Below are 17,004 nucleotides of genomic sequence, written 5' to 3' on the forward strand. Positions count from 1 at the left end.
TGTGGCTGGGAAAAAAGCAATACATCCATCTGGAAGGTATTTCTCTGTTGCCAAGACAGGCAAATCTGGGGGTTTTTGTTTGCTAGCTTTGCAGGACTCTGTGTGGACTGTTATGCAAACAGTTTGAGGATCAAGCCAGTCTGCCTCTCCTGGCAAGCCCTACCATGGTGCAGAGTCATCAGACCATCAAGATAACACCAGTCAAAAAGCAAAATCTGGCCTTGTGAAGAACTGGCATACATCCTGCCTAGTGGATACATCCCACCTCCAGCCCAGGTTCTCTGCACCCAGCACCAGGTTAAGAGCACAGGGACACGGTGTGAAATCCCTTGGGAATAAGGAGAATGTATTCTGGGAAGCTCCAAGACCATATGTCCCTAGAGGGCTATGCAAACTCAAGGGGTACCCCTCTCCCTGCCTGGTGGGAGGGGAATTGATGCAGCAGAGGCAAAAGCAGAACTGATGGACTGCCACTGAGGAAAGGACTGTCTGCTTTGGCCATGGAGCATGAACAGTCAGAGGTCTGTCAGGGCCAACCCCTGCAGTTCCCCTTCCATTGTTACTTCTATTCCCAAGCGAACCCAGGGCCCTGCTCAGTTTTAACAGCAAAATCCACCTTCCTTTGTAGAGTTGTATCACAGTTCTTCCTGCAAATTCATCAGAATGACAGAGGGAGAGTGAAATGCTACAGCCCTGGCAGGACAGGGAAGAGATGGCACTCACACACAGTTGTCTTGTGTGCACTTCCCATGGCCACTGCACATGTCTATGCAGCCATCCCCGATGTAGACGTTATCGATTGCCCACGTTTGCTGCTTGTCGAAAGGAGCAGGCTGGTGCCAGCGGAAACGAGTTGCTTGAGACCTTGGGAGAGAAAGAAAAACAGAATTCTGTATTTTCTAGCTAAGGTAATCTTTATTTTGATTGAAAGGAAATGTTAGTCTTGAGGCTAGCCTGCTCTCGGGAGATTTGTTTGATACCAGCATGACCCGGGGCTGGCTTCTGACAATGACAAGAAAAGGGTGCCCAGATTTTGAGAACAGAAAAAAGCATGGGTGCTTGGAATCAAGCTGAGAGTGTGGGAGGTAGGGAATGGATCACTGGTGAAAGCAAATCAAGCAGACCATGGTTGGTGCAGTGGAGAGGAGGTAGGAAGAAGGTGGTGCTCCCAGTTGGAAGCTCAGGTCAGTCATAACCATGCTATGCACAGATCCAAAACTGAGGGACAGCTAGGAGCTGGATCAAGCCAGAATAATCCAAAACCTCAGAGTTGCATCCTGAGCCAGTCAATAAGTCCAAGTTAACAAATTTACCTGGCTTTTTCTCAGTGAATTCTCCCGACCACTCTTAGGTTAAGAGCAGCTCTAGGGAGTGGGTTTGGGGACAGGTGAGAAGGCCCATGCAGGGCTTGCAGCATGACCCTGGTTTTGCAGTTTCTTCCCTCCTCTCCACCAGGGCTTGGCTGGAACTGTCAAGAAATTATCTGCAGTGTGATACTGGCTCTACTCAGTAAATTATATTCATTTTGTTGATTAAAATGGGCTTAGCTCCCTATATATGAATTAAGTGTCTCAGCTCCCAAGATAGATGATGAAAATCTATCCAAAACAGTCAGGGGACACCAAATAGTTATTCAGCTCATGCAGGTGTAGACTGTGAGTGAAGAGCTGTGAGGAGATGAATTTCTGTAACTATGAATTCAAGCTAATCCCTGTTTAGTGGTACAGCACTAGATGGCAGCATTGAACTTTTTGTAGTCTGTTTTCTTTTGAATCTTAAAGAGAAATCATAATTATTACAAACACACACCACAAAAAAAAAAAAAAAAAAAACCAAACCAAACCAAAAAACCCAACAAAAAACAACAACAAAAAACCAGCCAAAAAAACCCCAAAACCCCCAGAAAAATCCCCAAAAACTATTCAGTGTAAAAATGCACCTCATATGATACGGTCATTATTCTCCCATGAATTATTTCTTTATGAAAATGTTGCATGAGCTGAATAAATAACTTGTTTGTCCAAGGAGAAACCTACTGCTCTGAGCTCAGGTCAGCTGTTCACCAAGCAACATTTTAAAAATAAACATAAAAATTATTTGGAAGTCCTTTCAGAATAAAGACAAGCACCTGTATCTTACACTGCATGCTTTGGCTGGGCACATCACCAACAATTCATGGAGCTGATGCTCCTGTGGGAAGCTTTGCATTTGCATTTGTCTTAAAAGGCAAAATCAGCTCCAAGTTAAAAGTAAGTGTCCATTGCCTTCTTGAGGCCAGAGGTGAGGTAGCAGTACAGGAGTACAGGAGCCCTAAGAGGCTGCACAGATATGGGTGGTGAGCACCAGGCCAAGCTACTGACTACACAGCCTGCATGTGCCTGAAACATACAGGCATAAAGAACTGGGGACACACACCTGCTATTACACAGCTTGAAATAATAAAGCAGCATAAAAATTATATTGCTTCTAGACTAAAAGGCCTATTAGCTGCACTGTTCTTATCCTAAAGCTCAACATCTCTCTTGCTTATGAGATAAGGTTGTAATAACCTCACTCATGCAATGCCTGTCTCAATAACTTTGGGAAATTATATTACTTGAGCCAAAAAATGTAATTATGGGATTGGACAGAAGTGCACTTTTTGCCTCAGTGAGGTATCAGACTTCTTGTGACATATACTGCTCGAGAAACTCTTCCATCTTAAAATCACAGTTATTTATAAACCCGAGTTTATCTCAGGTGGTAGCTTCCTTCAGGTCCAAATTCAATTGGTTTGGAACATCAGTCCCAGCCCTGATTTATCCTATTCAACCCCAGAAAGACTACTCTGAACAGAAATTTACAGTCTTTATACAAGAACTGACAGGGTAATGGATTTTTACAGACGATATGTAGCAAAGCCACACAAAAGAGGAAGCACAGAAAATTAAAGCTGGGAAGGAGTCCTGAAAAAGTGCTATTGCTTGATGTAACTGCACCAAAGAGAGAAGAATCCAGATGCCCCAAATGATTAGTAACAGAACACAGACTTTTTCATTACTAATGTCAAAACGTGTGGTAACTGTATAGGCATTTTCAGTATAATTGCTTAAATATAAAGGTCTCTGTTTCCAAACTTGCATGTGCCTTTGGTGGTGTCTTTCATGACAACCATCTCAAGGCCCTACCTGTGCTTTGATACTCCTGAGCCAGCAGTTAGCTCAGCCTAAGTCTCTGTGAGGAGCTAAGGCTCAGCAGGAGGAGCAAAGCTGTGGAGTCAAAGAGTGCTGAGAGCCTGCTGCCCTTGCTACCTGTGTTTACAATTTCTATAGGATAGAGCTCCATTTACTTACACTTATTTGTTGCTATTTACATGGACCAAACAAAAAGGACATGGTACAATTGCTTCAACTCCATAGTGAAATTATAAATACCATTCATGATGTTATAAATACCCAGTTATGCTTTTAGATTTATTCTGCAGAAAACCAGAGGGAGTTACCTAGTATAGGGAGGCAGAGGCAAAGTAACCCGGGTCCACTTGTTGAAAGTGTCTGAAATGAGAATCCTCTGGAGATGGTACTTGTTGCATTCCACATTAGTGGGAAGACAGTCTTTCAAAATTGGGTGCCAGCTCAGCCCAAGGTCCACTGAATATTCCAGTTCAATAGCTAAGGGTGGAAAGGTGGTTAGTTACTTAATTTAGAGACCTGTATCCCTAGGCCTATAATAGCATGCAAACCCCAGACAGTATCACAAGTCTGAACTGACAAAATAACCACCCAGAACTTTTCAAACCCTTGTGTCAGAAGCACAAAGCTACCTTCTTTGGTGGCAGTGGGGAGGGTGTGTTACATGTTGCTGAGCAGGTATAGCTCAGGTGGAGTCTGCAGCACATCTCCACACCTGCTGCCTAACTCAAGGGACCACAGATGAAAAGACAGAGCCAGCATTAAGTTGCCAGGATTAAGTCAAGACAATGTCTGTAGCTGCAGCATGCAAGAAAATTATGTGGGAGCACCATGACCACCAAACTTTGCTTTTCAGGCTTGAAGAGTGAGATTCAGCTGGATGTGATTGCTGTGTAAAGCAGAGCAACACTCAAATTCAAACTTTTGTCTCTGTCACAAGATGGCTTAGTCAGCCTTCCACCCTTCCTGCAGACCAACTCATTTAATTATTCAGCACAATTTTAATTTGAGTTTGTTAGTCAGTGAGCTTGTTTCCATTCAAACACAGTCTAGCCACATTAAACTAATGTATTCGTTTCTCAGCGAAAATCAGCAATTTCATTGTTTTGATGTTTATGGCTTATAAGCTTTTATTACGAAAATTAAAGGTTAGTCAAGCTCACTAAATACTTCAAGTCAAACTTTCATGCAGCCATGAAAATGTAAATAATAATAGGTGCAGAGCTGGTACTTGAAGTGAATGTTCCAGCTGCCAGGTATTCTGGCTGAGCTGACTGCGTTAAACATGACATGCGTAATAAACCACTGCGTGGTTGCAGTAATAGAGGTGATAAATCTGTGACTTCTTTTGATTACTAACAGACAGGGAATGACCCTTAATCACCCAATCAGTCCTACTTGATGTTTCAGCACAGAAGACAGTGCTAGAGAAATACAAGGACAAGTAGATACAAACAAGGGTAAGTGAGTTTTTAGTGTAAAATTTCCCTCACCGAAAGAAACGCTTTTCTCATAATGACTGGAAGCATGATTAGGTAGTGTCCTGCCTCATTTAGTATGAAGTTAAGGTAATGATAAGGGTTGTAGACAAAAAAACCAAACAAAACCTCCCCAATGAAATAAGGATCTGTTTCTTTGCCAGTATATGGCTCAGTCACCAAAATGCTTCTAAACTTAGCAGAGATGATCTCAGGATACCACAGTATTCTTAATAACAAAAGAAAGAAAAAACTTTAAGCATGTAAGTAGCTTCAGATTAGCAAAATCAGTGAAGCTAAATCTGGGACTTCATGTAAAACCTTTTCCCATTTTTATACAGAATTGTAGAGGAAAATTCAGCAACCCAGTAAATTAACACATACCAAATGTTGCAAGGTATTGTATTCTTGTCCTCATTAAAAACATCTATGCCTCAAAACCCTACTCTAAGAGGATGTGTAAAACAAGCATTAAAAAGCTTGTTTTTAAGAAAACCTATTTTTTGTGTGCCTTAAAATTCACATAATGAACCAATTTTTAATTTCCATGTGATGTGTATTTGCTGTGATGAGTACAGAGCATGTTTTTATTCATTTACCTGTATGTATATATGTGTATATACACATATACAAGCTGGCTATGCACTCAGTGGACATCATATGAAAAAAGGAAGCTAGGTAATTAAAAATTGCATCATTATGTATGCATAAACAGATGTATACACATGTGCATAGTATGTATGCACACATTTGTACATGGAATCATATAGGTCTATACATATTTATTATTTCCTATGGGTTATATAAATTTTTGCAGTTGATGCTGCCTTAGCAAGTGTCTGATGTATGTTGGTATAAATTATTTCTTAGATATATGGGTATGAGTGAGATCAGAACTGAGACTACACTGAAAATGCAAAGCAAGAAACAAAGCAAGAAACATAAGCTGGAACACCCAGCTGCTTATTATTACAGCACCACCCCAAGCAGTGGACATTATCTACTTAATGGGTTTTTTGAGTAAGGCAGCTGTTAGTGTTTTTCTGAGATTGATTGAACTGCAACTTAGATGCTCACAGGGAATGATTTACTTCAGTTTATCTTAGACTACAGACACCTGGAATAAAAAAGCTTATGTTACAATTTCTAACAGAAACATGCCGCTTTCTTTTGTTTCCCATTTCTTGTTACGATGAATAATGTAACGAGAAAACAAGTGAACTTTCCTCTGCAGTGGGGGAAGAGGAATGGCAGGGATTACTTAGAAGTCCTTACCATAACAGGAATCTGTGACAGAGCAGGAAGCTGCAAAATCTATTTGCAAGAAGGAGTCTTCATTGACAACGATGTCGGTGGTGACGACGTAGCGGGTGCTGGCTTTCTCAATGAACACCAGAGCGTCCCCCGCGGAGCCGCACACCGGCATCTTCGTTCCGCCAGGGTGGAGCAGCCACTTCTTGCTGTCCAGGGTGGTGAAATCGTCTTCCAGTACTGTATTGCCAGAGATATTTCCTCCTATAAGAATCTGAAACATTAGGAAAGAAACTTTTATTGAAAAGGAGAAATGTCTAGAAGTCTTCACAAACATACAAGTGACGTAGCAACCCGAGGGAGGAAGATTATACTATGTGTATTTATTCTGCTGGTCCAAAATTGACAACATAGTAGAGAATTTAGGCTGTGAGAAAGGGGAGTATCTCTTTCCTTTACAGGAAAGAGATTGGCTCAGCTGTACAAATCTAAAATTCAGGGAGGTGACCTCCAATCTCAAGGAAGTAAAACTGCTAGGAAAAAAGTGTTATCAGAAACAAAGTGATTGCACTTTCCTAGTGATTGTTCTGCTCTCCTGTTATCTGGTGCACTGCTATCAGATGGTGTCTGCTGATAGAAGTGGGGAAATAGCCTCTGTTTTGTCACTGACTATAAAACATCATCATTTTGCTCTTCAACAGCAAGCAAGGTAGAATTATTTTTCATTTGTTATTCTGAATTCAGTTTTTGATTGTTCTGAAAAAATATAACTACATTCAATTAAGATATCAAAACAATGAGTATTTTTTAATTTCTAAACAGAGGGATGGGTAGTAAAATTTTTTTAACCACAACATTAAAATGGCTGGTTAGGTTTCTCCTAACAATTTGAACTAACCTCTTTAAAAAGAGTAATAAATATTAAAGCAAATTGTACTTGGACAACCCAATGACACTACTTAGAGCAGAATAATTTGAGAGATAAATAATTTGTGATTTATACCAAGTCATACAAAGTAATATGATAATCTTTATAGCAGAAAATTCCAAATATGAAACTTTATTTCCATAAAATGGATATTCACAAGATTGATATTTTTATACAGGCTTTTTCTATTACATTATACCAAGCCAATTACATTTTTGGATACATTTTAAATGAAGGTTTTTGAAGTTTGAAATCAGACTTGCATTCTCTGTGGTAAGGCCTCCTGCAATGTGAACCCGAGGCCCTACACACGTGTAAAATATTTTCCTAGAGTCAAAATGGGCAATCAGTGCCCCATATGAAAATGTTGCATTAAAACCATGAGTTCATCAAACAGTAATTGTGCTCTAAATATCTTCTCACTAAGCATTTTTGCTTGCCTCAGTGAAATGACACATGCCAGAACAAGGGAAACATTAAGACTGAATCCAGTCTAAGCCTGTGTTAAAAGAAGCACCACCCCAGGGATGGCTCACCTGGTCGATCACCCAGGGGCTGTAGAAATGCCCGTTCTCGGACGGCTGCCACCAGCGGAGCCGGGTGGAGCTGGAGCGAGCCTTCAGGGGAACCTCCAGGGCGATGTAGCGTCCCACGTTGCTGGAGTTGCTGAAGAGGAACTCCTGGAGAAGGCTCCACGTGAGGCCCCCGTTGAGTGAATACTGCAGCAGCACAGGCTGGCTCCTGGGGTCAGGCACCCCCTTGCCACATCCCAGTCTCATGAAGAACTGCACAAATCTAACAGGAAAAATCTTTCCACTTGCCACATCCTACACAGCGAACCAGAGAGCCTTGGAGTTTGTCTACTGGCTGGCCCTGTGTTTTCTAGCTGAAAGAGCTATCTTTAGGAGATCTTATGATTTCCTTTCCAAAGCTTCTAGAATATAACTAGACAGACAGGTGGTATGACAAAAATTCATTTTGCCTGTGTGGTAGTTTGCCAGGCATAAGAGGCTGAACAAAGCTGGTCATTTATGTTTTCAGCTTTTGTCTGCGCAGCAGATGGTGTTGCAAGTATCAGAAACATAATCCTGGGTGAAATTTTTATCCCTGTATCCCGTGAGTACAGATTTTAGTGGCAGAAAAGCAACTGTGCTCTAAGTAGATCATAATTTGCTACGAATTTGCTGAAATGCTTAAATTCAAAATAAGCATCCCAGTTTTCCATTGGCATAAACCGGAGAAAATCTGGACGGGAGAACAAAGCACATTTCACTTTCAGGGATCATTTTGTCCATTTTGTCAGCCTGGGAAATTTGTCTAAATTACACCGTTTAAATGTGCTGGCTTCCCTGAAGCCAGCCCCAGCCACCCAGGGACAGCAGTGCTTTCATCCCCCAGTTAATTGGCTTCTCCAAAGCTGCACAATGGACTCGTATCAAACTGCGAAATCCCTCCCGTCAGCCCATGCTCACAAATAGCTCCACTGTGCACTTGGAGTGGAGGGAGCCATGCTGTAATGATATTTACTTATTGGACTTTCAGGGATATTACAAGTATTAATTCCTGTTTGCACAGCTCTTGCGCAGCTTTAGGGTGTTTTATCTGTGCTAATTATTATTGCGTTAGTGCTGCCTGGCTCACGGTTAAATAAAACGGTGCAAAAGAAGTTTTATATCAAAAATCTTGTTCTGGTTTGATCTGCAGGTAGATCTGCTGGGAGTGGAGGCTGCAGAGATGCTGGGCAGACAAAGCTCCAATAAAATGCCAGACTTACAAGTCAATTAATTCTAGTCCTCACTGCAACTCACAGTTTCTCTTGCTACTAGATAGAACTGCTTTTGCAATAGATTATATCCACCTCCATGTCCCAGACATAACATATTGCTTGTGCTGTAAAGGAGCACTGGGTACCCTCATGGATCAACATATCAAATGTAATGGATTTGCTTCTCTGCTGGCAAGTCTTTCTGCCTCCTCAGATTTACTCCAACATTCGCCACATAATTCAAAAGAAATAAACCCAGGTGACCTTGTCTCTGTGGCATCTGATTTCTTTGCATTGCTATTCTTACATCTCAGATTTTACTAATGCAGTAATAACCCACCCACATATAGATAACAATGTCTAGCAGATGAAAAAATAATTTTAAATATCTCTCTTCTTATCCCAAAGATATTTTGCAAAGGCTCTGCCTATTTTGAAATGGAAGAGCGAAGTGTTTTCTGTAAATCTAGTAACACTCAAATGTGTGGATGTTGTTCTGGTAATTCAGAATTGAAAGGGAATTGATCAGCCGTGATACCTAAAATATTCTCTCCTTACTGATATTTCATGCAGTACAGTTTCAGCTACCAGTGATGGTGATACACTGTCTATCGCTGTGATGGTGATACACTGTCCCTGGGTTAAATTCTTTAAGGCACAGATGTGATGGCAGTGGATTGCAGAGTCCACTTGATTTCAATCCCCAGGTGCTGAGTGTGGCTTGCAGCACTGACAGACACTGCTGCTTGCCTGGGCTCTTCAGGGGATCTCCTCATAAGGAAAAGGGAAGTTTTAATGTGACTACAGAGTGTAGCACCCTTAAAAAAAAATAGCTGTTCTCATCACTCCTGGCATGAATTGAAACCTCTCCCCAAATCCTGTGCAGAACTTAGCACATCTGTGTCACAGCCAGATCTGTTGTGCTTTGCAGGTGGTTGATAAAGTCAGTCTGCAAATGTAGAAAATCCCACTGAAATTACTTTAGGTTACAAAAGAGCAGCTCCCAGCAATGACACTGCAGTGTGCCTTGCTGTTCAGAAGAGAACCTACAGTTATTTCTTGATAACTGTTTGTTTCATAATCATATATACAAGAAATTGAGTGTTCAGCTTTGCTTTCCTAAGACAGAAGTAATTTATCTCCATATAACACCTTGAGGTCAATATTTGCAAATCCAGCTACAGACCATCATGGAGAAGAGATAAATAAATTTTGGTTCTTTGAACATGAGCAATATGGAAAACATAATTTAGTTCCATTATGAAGCAACTTAAAAGACCTTTTGTATCTTTTGTTAAACAATCTTCTTCAAGCTCTGGAAAAAGTTTGTTGTGAGGAATCTTACAAATTACAGGGGTCCTTAATATTACACATCAATGAGGTTTAACTGAGTGCTGATCTAAAAACTTCATTGGTTAGATATTATGCCTTTCTACTGACCATGAGTGTTTACAATGAAACCATTATTTAAAGCTTCAATACCAATGCTGACAGGTAAAAAGTAGATAAAATGCCTGTTAAAATGTTTCCCACAGAACATCAGAAAGGAGTAAGGTGTTTATATGAGATCAGTGAAAAAAAAGTCTTAGAGAAAATGCAGTCTCTCCAAGGTAATAATACAAGAATATCAGCTAAAATACAGAATAAATTAGAAAGCAATGCCTATTTGTTATCAAGTTTACAATTGGGATGGAGTTTATTTCATAATAGTGTAAATTTTTTTAATGTGGCTTGCTTAGCATGTCTCACTGATGCAGAGTCTCCTCTGCTGGCTGTAAAAATACAGCATAAACTGTAAATACACTAAAATATTTGGTTTTCAACAGCTGGTGATGGTTTGATGGGACTTTATCAGTGAATTATTGGAAACAAATGTGCACAATAAGAAAAAAACAAGGTTCAGAAATGAAAGAATTCTGAGATGACAAATGTAAGAGTTATACTTTCAGCAGATACTCCTGTTTCAACAATGGCTCATAATACACCACACTGTAAGAAAAGCAGAGCATTTCTCATGTTATGGATTTAGGAAACAAAAGCTTGCATGAACTACTGAATGTGTGGCATCAGTTTCAGGAATTCTTATCTAAGGAAAAAAAAAGCAACATTTAAATGGTTAATGCAATTAAAGTTCAATTTAAATTTAATTTATCATGGGGACAGTGGTCAAAATGGAGCATTTGCTAGTGTGAGGACCCCAAAATATGTCAGCTTGCTTTTGCTAGAGAAATATCACACATGTATCATTCTTCAGCATGGCATTTCCTCAATGAAATCCTGAAAGAACTTTTGAAAGGTGTTACCTGGCTTGTGACAAATCTAGGTCTCGAGTCATCAGCATACGTAAACCTTCTTCGTTAAAGAAAAGGTTGTTTCCTCCAGACATGATACCACATTTCCTTGATGGCTTTCCACCACTCACAAGGAGGAATCTATCCGACTCCAGCTGACCTGAATACACAGTGAATACATATTTATGATTTACTCTGAAGTGCTCCTGCTGCAAGAGTGCTACTTCCAGAGGAAGAGACATAAATTAAAAATCCCACGCTGACTGAGAAACATTCAGTGTTTCCAATGCCGTGTGTTTTAGAAAGCTGACACAAATCAAAACAAAATAAACAAAATAAACCCAAAAGTATGAGATCTGGGATCTTTGTTTCCAGTTATTCACAAGGCTTTCCACCTTTCATCATTTATCTTAAGGTAGCAACAAAGTACTCAGGTCAATAAAGAAACTTTGGGTTCCAAGTGGTAGCATGCAAGCAAGGGCTGGAAAAATTGAAAATGAGCAGCTGTGAAGGGATGAGTTCAGTTCACAGGTGCTGCTTTATGAAAACATGCTCCTCCTGCCGTGCTTGCTAGCGGGGGAAGACTCTGGGGGGTTTCAGAGCTGTGTGCATGGATGCTGTGTGCACCCAGGCACGCGGGAGGCTTTGAGCTCCCTCCTGCCTTCCCTCTCTTGGGGTCTGCTGTGGCTGCTGAGAGCTGGCTCCCACTACTGAGACGCTTGGTCTGCTCTGAAACCATGATTGCTGTAGTAGGGGAGTCAGATTTCCCTTGTAGTGAGAAGTGACACGACCTTAAAACCCTCTGCTGTTTGCCTCACTTGCAGATGCTCTGTCTGTGCTAAAGTCAAACTGCCACCAAAACATTATTAACTTCTGAGATTATTTTCTACATGTAGAGTTTCAGGAAGTTCTGTTTCAATGAGGATTTTGTAATCCAGCATTAACAGTGCATCAGGCATTCACAAACCACACTTGCAAGTGGCACCTGAACTGCTTGGTTCGTGGGAATAAATGGCATAAAATTCTAACCAGAAGCATGCAGGGGGGAGCAAGGCTTTGCTGTTTAACCCCTTCAACCCTGGGTTGCACAGAGATGGACAGGCAGTATTCAGATGCCCCCTCCCACAAGAGGTACCTTCGAAGTCATCCTTGAGGAAGTCGGCGTTCTTGGTGCTGATTCTGCAGGTTGGCCCCGAGTAGCCGGGGTCGCAGATGCACTTGGTGCCGTTGATGCAGCTGCCGTGCCCGTTGCACATCTCCTCGCACTGGGGACCGATGTACACGTTGTCAATGGCCCAGGTCACGGGCTGGGACCCAGCAGGGTAAAATCCTTGGTACCACCTGAACCTCGCCAGCCTGAAAGTGGCATTAAGTGTACTTATTTAAAATTATAGTTCCATCTTTTTTTTTTGGTATTCCATACATATACCATTATATGCACATATATATTATTCTTTCTGTCAGAACTGGCTTGATAAATAGATTAATTCTAGAAACTGACTGCTAGATCTAATTCCTTCAGTACCTCATGCATCTTTATGTTGACGTTCAACCCGAGTACTGACAGAAATAAAAATAACACTATTCATTAGCCGTAATCTCAAAACTGAATGACAGGCATGATTTTCAAAATTTAAAATCCAGCTACTCTTAAGTCCATCATTCATGGGGAAGATGAATGGCCGAGGTTTGGTGGATTCCCTTCTGCTTTGGTGTACAGTGTGTGGGTCAGACCTGGTGAGATTCTAATTCATGCTTCCATTGTGCCCCCAGGGAGACCACCTGTAGGGGTGGAGTGGGAGGATCTCGCCCTCAATTACCCAGAGAGAAGACATGATCTGTCATATGACCAGGTATTCAGCTTGCTTTTGGGCAGCTTAATCTTAAACCAGGCTGATATTGCAAGTTGTTAATTTAAACTATATTCTCCTTTGGGTGCTGTCCTGTCATTTTTAATTCATCTCCTAAGTGCTACTTGCATCAATGCTGCATATAAAAAGGAACCAACTAGGGAAGGAGGGAAAACAAATTGAGATGAGGAAAATACTTGAGAGACTAATTTTATTCCCAGTTGAGAAAACGTTTTAAGGGAGGAAGGAAACCAGAAGATTGAGAAGGGAGAAGCACTTAATTGCCTCGCGTGTTTAATGTGTCTTGTTAAAGATATCTAAATTCAGCAGGCAAATCAATTCCGTAGGCAATTGTAGCTGACAATTTTTTTTCCTTGATTTGCTAAAAAGAAATTTTTATGAGGGGATTTAGGTGACAACCAATAATTGATGGGTGGAGACACTACTAAGTGTCACAAGAAAAATGCCCAAGAACCAGAGTTCTGCTGGAAGTCAAAATCATTGACTTTAGTGTGCCCTGAGGGGAGGGACTCAGTGTGAGGCTGGAGGTGTTGTAAGCTCCTCTTGAGAGCAGACCTCTGCTCCACAGGCTGGATTTTTTTTCCTGAGACAAGTCAGCTCCTCTCAGGGTCACTCCTGGCGAGGGTGGGCCATGATTTGTGTCTGGAGCAGTGAGTGAACCTGTCTGGGGTTTCTTCTCTGGCTCCACAGGCCCTGGACCTTTCCTTCAGGACATAACTAGAATACTAATTATTACTTACAGCTGTGTGCTGAAAACATATATTCATTTCTAAAATTACATATGTAGTGAAAATAACTTAAAATGTTTTCATCCTCAGTTAAAATATAACCACTCAGCACTTGGGGGATGAAAATGTTGGGGTTTTTTTTTAGAATTACACAAGGAGAGAGGTTTGGATTTTTTCTAGTTATTCCAGTAGATTCTGGTGGAGAAATCCCCCTTCAGCCCTCTGTCTCAGTGATTTAATGCACTGAATGCAAACTACTCTGCACTGCTGGGCTTGGCTGGCTGGCAGCCATGGGCTCCTGGCCTCGTGTGCTGGGGAAGGAATAGAAAGGAAGGTAGAAAAACAGGATAGAAGCACTCAGGAATAGGGGGACTAAATCAAAACCCTGCGAGGTTTAAATGAGTTAGGAGTCTGCACAGTCAAAATTTTTATTTGGAGGGACTCATTGATGGTTGGCTAAAGGGCAAAATAATTCTTTTGCACAAAACCAGGAAGTACAAGTGAGTGACTGAAAGAGATGGTTACCTATTCCATGCTTGAAATGTTAACTGTCATAAACAGAAAACTCAAGTTTAAAATTTAAACATTTCCTTAAATTATTAAACAATCAGTCTTTCCAAACTTGATTCTTATTCATTATATAGGTCTTTTCATACTTTCAGAGGCACATATGGGGTCATTTATTTAGTGGAGGACCCATTGACTGCAGTAGTTTCATAAATACTCAGTCTCATAGCTGCATAGATTCATAAAGTCTCACAGTTGCATAGCTCATTTTCATTCATACATGCTACAGTTTAATCATTAATGGTGTGAGCTTTTACATAAAGTGAGTTGATGCTAGATGACAGTTATTCCTGAAAAAGTAAACATAGCGTTTTTACTTGAAAAGTTACTATGCCTGCTAGCACGTATTGTTTTCCTATGCTGTGTTATCATCCAGCCTGATTGACTGAGACATTATTTAGATCAGACCATTTCTTCATACTGAAGTGGAATCAAGCTTGTACTAGCTCACATTTTACTGCATTTTCTTATGAAGCTCAAATTTCATGCAAGAATATCATCAGTGAATTCAAATGGCTGATGCAGTTCTGTAAAGAACACTCAGAGCGTGCTAAGAACAGTCAGTTTTGCATTAATTTCAACAAGCAACTTCCTTCTACTGAATTATCACTAATTAAATGGAGGGTAATAGGAAGTTACCTGTGATTATTCTACATCAGCATTAGGCACAATATGATTTGGGGAATCACCTGAACACCAGCTAACATTCAGGGCAAAATGCAGAGAAAAACTGGTCATTTGGTCTGCTCTAGTGCTGCAGTTCTTACGCACCACCCTTGTGCTGGCTGAAAAACAGAAATAAAAGCAAAGCAACAAACAGCTGGGCAGGAGCAGGAGCTGGACACTTACCCACAGAGGTGCAGTTTTCCAAAGTGAATGACCTCCCTCCTCCAGCCCTGGGTGGTGCCTGCATAGTAAGTGCTGCTTGGGTGATGCTCAGTGGAGCAGAGGGAGCTGAGGTGGCTGCTGCTGCTGTAGCACAAGGGCAGCAGCAGGTGCCAGGTGGCCCCCAGGTCTCGTGAGAACTCCAGCTTCACTGGGTCAGCAGAGGAGCTGTCAGTGGTGCAGCCAATATTGATCTGGGGGCCAAGGCATCAAACACAGAAGGTGACACAGGGCAGACTGTGGGACTCCCAATCACTCTTCAGCCTCCCCCATTTGGTGTGGTATTTGTTTAGTCCGGGAAAATGGTGATTTGGGGACCCATCTAACAACAGGGATGATGCACTCAGGACACACACATGAACAGAGCACGTTGCTCTCCTGTCCAGGAGTATGTCACACCATGGGGGATGATAAAAATGAATGTGATAGGAAATTCCCCAACAATTTCTACCTAGAGAAAACTGTGAAGTTAATTGGGCAAATCCCAAAGGAGAGCTGCTAACATTGCTGGAGTAAATGCACCAGCTCTTGCAGTCCTGTGGCAGGTACTGAAGCAATCACAGCATCAAGAAAATGTGCATTATTAAAAGCAGAAGTATTAAAACAAAAAGTGCAACATCAACTTTTTGTTAATGCTGAGCTGTTAATTGCTGAGCTGCACTATGATCCTCTTTTATGTTACATATAAAAAAAAAGTTTATCACCCTAATATATTCAGCTCTCCCACTCACTACCTATTTGTTCATGAATAATGGCAAAGCCCTAGAGCATCATAGCTGGACTGGATTTAGATTCAATGTCTGAGTTTGGCAGTGTCAGACTTCTCAGGGTGTGCTCACAAGATTCCTGATATAAAGAACAGTAGAAAAGGCAGAACATGAAACCAGTTCTATTACTCAAAAAATACGGACTGTTTAATACGGAATCTGAGACAATCAGTGCAAGTTAGTTTGTTTTCCTGTTTCACTGATATTTAGATCTTATAATTTCAAATTGCTTTTGTAAAAGAAGACAAATTAGTTCTTTACAGAATGATTGTCCTATAAAATAAGATATACTGTACTTAGCAGTCAACAAATAAAAACCAATTGCTGATTGCAAAGCCTGCATTAAAACTATGTAACATTTTAATATTTTTATATATCTTTTTAGCAAAAAAAAATGTGTCTTTGTAGCATGCTGTTCTGTTAAGAAAATCTATTTGTTTCGAAAACACAGTAACGCTTAGAACTGTGCATGAATGTTGAAAGTGTATCCTACATTGAATTTCCTTCATCACTCTTCAGTGCACATGAGTCCCATCAACCTACATTTGACTAGAAGGGCTGTCTACTCATCTGGAAGCTTAGAGAGATGCTTGACCCAATATAGGTTTTGACTCTTGAGACTCAGAGAGGAACTACTGCATTATGCATAACTCCTTCATTTACACGAATGTTCTCAAAAACGTGAGCTGAAAATGATGTTCTTACCACATATGGAAGTAAACATGTAGATTTTATGAGTTAATGCTATCAAGGCTTATGAATATCTTAAAATCACCTCAAACATTTTTGTTCTGCAGGCTGTAATCTATATTTTAAAAGAGGAAATGGTTTGCATTCAATAATTTATGAATTAGTTGCATGACAAATTGAAGAGTGCATGAGTACACAGCTAAACCTAATTTTCTTGGAAAACCCTTAGTATTATTTTAGTAATTTTTATAAACTCTTATCATTTGCTGATTATTATGTAGCTCATATTAATGCAATGGCATGCCATATTGTTGTTAAAAGCACCCTGGTAACTGTGGCATGGCAATTTATGTGCCAGATTATTTTCCAGTTTCCTAATGACAATATAATGACCTCTCTAAACTAGAAAATACTAACTGGTTACTCCCATCAATAGCTGCCCCAGGCAATGCACACTTTGGATTCTAGGATAAATCAGGAACACAGTTTAGTTTAGACTCTGTGTTGTCACTGGGGTACCTACTTCCACTGACTATATGAAACACAAAAATATGCTCCTTATTCATGAACTTTCTTTAACTCCCTAAAATGGGATGACTTCAGGTCACAATAA

The 17,004-nt window shown here is 40.6% G+C and overlaps 1 protein-coding gene across 1 annotated transcript in view; it reads right to left on the bottom strand.

The window, feature by feature from the left end:
• Window positions 1–17,004, bottom strand: part of RELN (reelin) — a gene marked incomplete at its 5' end in the record, with an annotated part of 284,100 nt that overhangs the window by 26,572 nt on the left and 240,524 nt on the right. The window contains 7 exons of the mRNA XM_084206102.1: window positions 724–864; window positions 3,482–3,650; window positions 5,924–6,173; window positions 7,364–7,622; window positions 10,896–11,043; window positions 12,019–12,239; window positions 14,899–15,128. Of these exons, the coding sequence (XP_084062228.1) occupies window positions 724–864; window positions 3,482–3,650; window positions 5,924–6,173; window positions 7,364–7,622; window positions 10,896–11,043; window positions 12,019–12,239; window positions 14,899–15,128 (1,418 nt within the window). The remainder of the gene's footprint in view (window positions 1–723; window positions 865–3,481; window positions 3,651–5,923; window positions 6,174–7,363; window positions 7,623–10,895; window positions 11,044–12,018; window positions 12,240–14,898; window positions 15,129–17,004) is intronic.

Source organism: Fringilla coelebs, assembly GCF_963513975.1.
Source record: "Fringilla coelebs genome assembly, chromosome: 5".
Lineage (NCBI taxonomy): Eukaryota > Metazoa > Chordata > Aves > Passeriformes > Fringillidae > Fringilla > Fringilla coelebs.